A 4,105-nucleotide genomic window follows, 5' to 3' on the forward strand; every position below is an offset into this window, starting at 1 on the left:
CATTTTGTTCATAGTAGCACACTACTTGTTTGAAATTATTCTTATTCTTATTGCTCTAGTTTGAATTCCCGCCTCTCTAGGATTCGACCAGACTTACTAAACCGCCTCTCTACTTGTTTGAAATTATTCTTATTCTTACTAAACCGCCTCTCTAGGATTCGACCAGACTTACACTATACTACCCTTTTAAGTTGGGATTAGTTAAATGCAATTAGGCTTAAAATAGTTAATTTGGTTTGGTAATTTGCTAAAATTAACGACCTAGTAATTATCCTATCACCCGTCAATAAACGTTTTTGTGTATTTAGCACATAGAAGTGAAAGGATAAAAAACGGTCGTATTAGTGATCAACTGAAGATTGTAGTGATGAAGGCGTTGGTGGTAGACCATGTAAATCGGATAAGTGCCTTTTTCGACATTAATTTTGAGTAATTCTCAGGCAGGGTTAATCGAAGTTCACAACAAAAATCAAAAAATTCATCTTGGTTATTCTCATTCAGGATACAAATCAGGGGCCATGAGTTTCTGAACAACAGAGCCGGCAGAAATTTAAGTTGCTAGAATGCTAGGTCTAGTTAGTATTGTTTTCCCCTGAAACTTGATGCATTTATCTATACTCAGAACTCAGAAGCCAAAACCCCAAACTATTTTTTAACTTAATCATCAGCATTGTGTAACCAATTATTTTCTTTTGTTTTAATTGTAAACAAGCAAAACATGATACATGTAACTTCTCTGCATATTATTACAAAAACTTATATGAGACGGTTTTATAATTTATATACAACACTAATTTAGCCATGTGATTAAATGATTAAAACATGACTTGCGAACTGAAAATACATCTTGCTTATGAATTATGATGTAGGATACTTTTTGAAAACTAGAAATAATTTCTCGAAACCATGGATACAATATTTTGGGATCAATATTCATCTGAGAACTGATTATTGCGACCTAATCTCGACTGTTGTTGATCGTAAAAGCTGCTGATGCCGCCATCTGCCCTGTGCTGTGACTGAAGCGACATTGACAAAGAAGCAGCGCGAGGAACTTGTAAAGATTCAGGTGTCCCTTCCAACATTTCCACCACTTTACTCATTGGAGGCCTGCGAGAAGGGTTGGTCTTCACACACCATAAACTCACTACTATCATCTTCCTTTGCATTTCCATTTCCTCATGAATCAATCCATTCTCAACGCTTCCTTCGAGCTGCTCATATATCCACTCAGGAAAAGCTTGCTCACTACTAACTTCTCCTTCAACCTCAACTTTTCTTCGACAGCCTACCATTTCGAGGACCAACATTCCATAACTATAGACATCTGACTTGTAGGACACACCACCAAAACTCTTGAGGAATACCTCGGGAGCAATATACCCGATTGTTCCTCGAGCCTCAGACATGGATATGATACTGTCTTTTTGAGGGCACGACTTGGATAGCCCGAAATCTGAAATTTTCGGGCAGAAGTTTTCATCGAGAAGAATGTTGTGTGGCTTAATATCAAAGTGTAGTATCCTTGTGTTACACCCTCTGTGAAGGTACTCTAGTCCTCTCGCAACTCCAATTGCAATTTCAAATAGGGTTTCCCATCCAAGAGAATGATGGTGGTTATCGGAGTTGTCGCCCGTGTATAGAAACTTTTCAAGCGATCCATTGGCCATGAACTCGTAGACAAGACCCCGTCTATTCCCCTCGTAGCAAAACCCGAAGAGTTTGACAACATTGACATGGTTGGTATTTCCAATACTTGCAACTTCATTTATGAATTCCGCTCCTTCTTCTTTTGATTTGTGTAGCATTTTAACTGCAACTGGAGTGCCATTTTGAAGAATTCCTTTGTAGACAGAGCCATACCCGCCTTCTCCGAGCTTGTCTTTGAAGGAATTAGTAATCTTCTTTAGATCATTGTATGTGTATCTTTTTGGACCTGAAGATCCATGACCTCTAAGGAAAGTCTCAACATTAGTTCTTCTTTCTCGTCTATCAACTCGGTCTTTCGATGAGTACCTCCTTCTAAAGAAGATTACTAGAAGAATAATCAGGCATATCCCTGTTACTGAAAAACAACCTGGAAGCCAGTCGTCGAAATATGGTGAATAGTGTCAGCCGTTACAAATAATGCCTTGAATAAACTTTTGAGTCGTCTTATAACAAGAAGCTCAGTTTGATAAACTAGATGAACATTGATGAATTGAGATAACGTAGGGATTTAGGTTCATTACCTATTAGTGCAACGTTGAGCTTAGTTAGACTGATTCCTGCAATTCTGCGTCTCTTGTTGATTGATCCTATTAGTTATGTTTCATTAGAGATACATATAAACAGATACGAGTAACATTTAACAAGTGTCGGCTAGTTTAGCTGGCAAGTCTTAGTAATAATTTTATATCTGTGACTAAATATTTAAAGCAATTACTCCATCCATGTCGATCATTTGTTCACCTTTGATTTTGGCACAAAGACAAGAAAAAAGGAGGGGATCATTTGTGGGTGGTGTCATTGAGTGACAAGTGGACAATAGATTATGCAGATGATCAAATTATCGTTCAACAATATTCCCAATATCAAAAGGTAAACAAATGAATGACAATACCCATTTATGGAAAAAGATAGTATACAAATGACCAGAAGGGAGGAAGTACCAGATTTAGTACCTGGAAAAGGGCACTTGGATTCATCAGTACAAAAGCAAAAGAACTTATTTGACTTGGAATCATGTCCACATTGCCCTCCTGATCTAACGCACTCTCGACATAAACCATTATTCGCGTTCCATTTGAGCTCGAACCCATTCCAAGCCGATGTAGGCACGTAATCTCCCAATTCATCCATGGCCATTAAATCTGTGTTATGAACAGGAAGAAATAGTTTGTTTGGGCACACAAGTTTTGACATGTTAAATTTAATCATCAGTTTGTCAGTCAGGAAGCAAATTGGGAATAACTTCCCTCCACCCCACGGGCAAGGAAAACTCTTGCATTTTGAGGCACATTCGTCATATATAAGGGTGATATTGGAATCTGAATTAGTGTACTGAAAAAGCGAGAAATCAATTGTAATGTTGACTAGAGTTAATGGACATCCAGCCCTATCACAGAAGTCTTGTCGAGCAACCCTCATGGTAGAAGCTGTTAAATTAATGTCAAAGACATAAAATTTCTGGGACAATATAACAAATTGAATTCTTTGAGTATTTTTTTGATCGCAGTTTAGGAGCTCGAATCTTGGGTGACCGCAATATTGAGGTCGATTTAGACCATAAAAGGGGTAGCTTAACCCTGTCATGTTCCCACAGGTGAATGTTTTACTGCAGGCTTTGAACTCGTCGCTTCGACGACATAGTGTTGCAGGAATAGTGGTTAACGTAAGGAATATGATGATTTTAAAGGGGATTGTGGAGATGTAAGAGGGAGTGAAATTATCCATGGGAACGAAATGAGAGCTTAGAGATTTTTGTGAAGTGTGAAGTGAAATTTGTAGGCTAACATTTGCACTTATGGGTGATCAAACATGTAGGACTTAGACATCACAATAGACCCAGTAGTGATAACGAGCCGAGGCGAACTCGAGCTTAGCCTTCCTCGGCTTGTGCTCATAAGCAAAACTCGAGCTTTCCGATCTTGAGCTTATGTGAGCTTGAAAAAAATGTGCTCACTATCAAGCTTGCGAGCTCGGGCTCGTATAATTGTTAAATTATTTTGTTTAGTTTTCGATATTTTTAATAACAATACTCGAAAAATATATATGAAATATTTGGCAAATCAGTGACATATTTAATATGTGTGATACAAAGCTATAATCATGAAAATATTTTCAAAAAATAGGAGCAATATCTAATCTACTCATACAAGTTCGAGTCGCTCAAGAGCTTTTCGAGCCGAGTCACCGTTTGCTCGGCTTGACTCGTTAAGTTCTCGAGTCGAGCACGAGCACGAGCCGAGTTTTAACCGAGTCAAGCACGAGTTGTTCGCGAGCTGTCTGGTCGGCATGGGGTGGAGGCGTGGAGTCAAATCCTCATCCATTTAAATATTATTTCATCAATTAATGTCCATTTCATTCATGAGATGTGGATGATCATAAATAAAACGGATTTTAT

At 38.2% G+C, this 4,105-nt stretch overlaps 1 protein-coding gene across 1 annotated transcript; it reads right to left on the minus strand.

Moving 5' to 3' along the window:
• Positions 1-851: 851 nt before the first annotated feature.
• On the minus strand, positions 852-3,493 carry LOC141643172 (LEAF RUST 10 DISEASE-RESISTANCE LOCUS RECEPTOR-LIKE PROTEIN KINASE-like 2.1). Its single transcript, XM_074452214.1, has 3 exons — positions 2,664-3,493; positions 2,232-2,297; positions 852-2,077 (listed from the first exon to the last, which is right to left on the minus strand). The coding sequence occupies exons 1-3, from the start codon at positions 3,433-3,435 to the stop codon at positions 927-929; spliced, it is 1,989 nt and encodes a 662-aa protein (XP_074308315.1). The 5' UTR covers positions 3,436-3,493; the 3' UTR covers positions 852-926.
• Positions 3,494-4,105: the final 612 nt, after the last annotated feature.

The sequence above is a fragment of the Silene latifolia genome, chromosome 2 (assembly GCF_048544455.1).
Source record: "Silene latifolia isolate original U9 population chromosome 2, ASM4854445v1, whole genome shotgun sequence".
NCBI lineage: Eukaryota > Viridiplantae > Streptophyta > Magnoliopsida > Caryophyllales > Caryophyllaceae > Silene > Silene latifolia.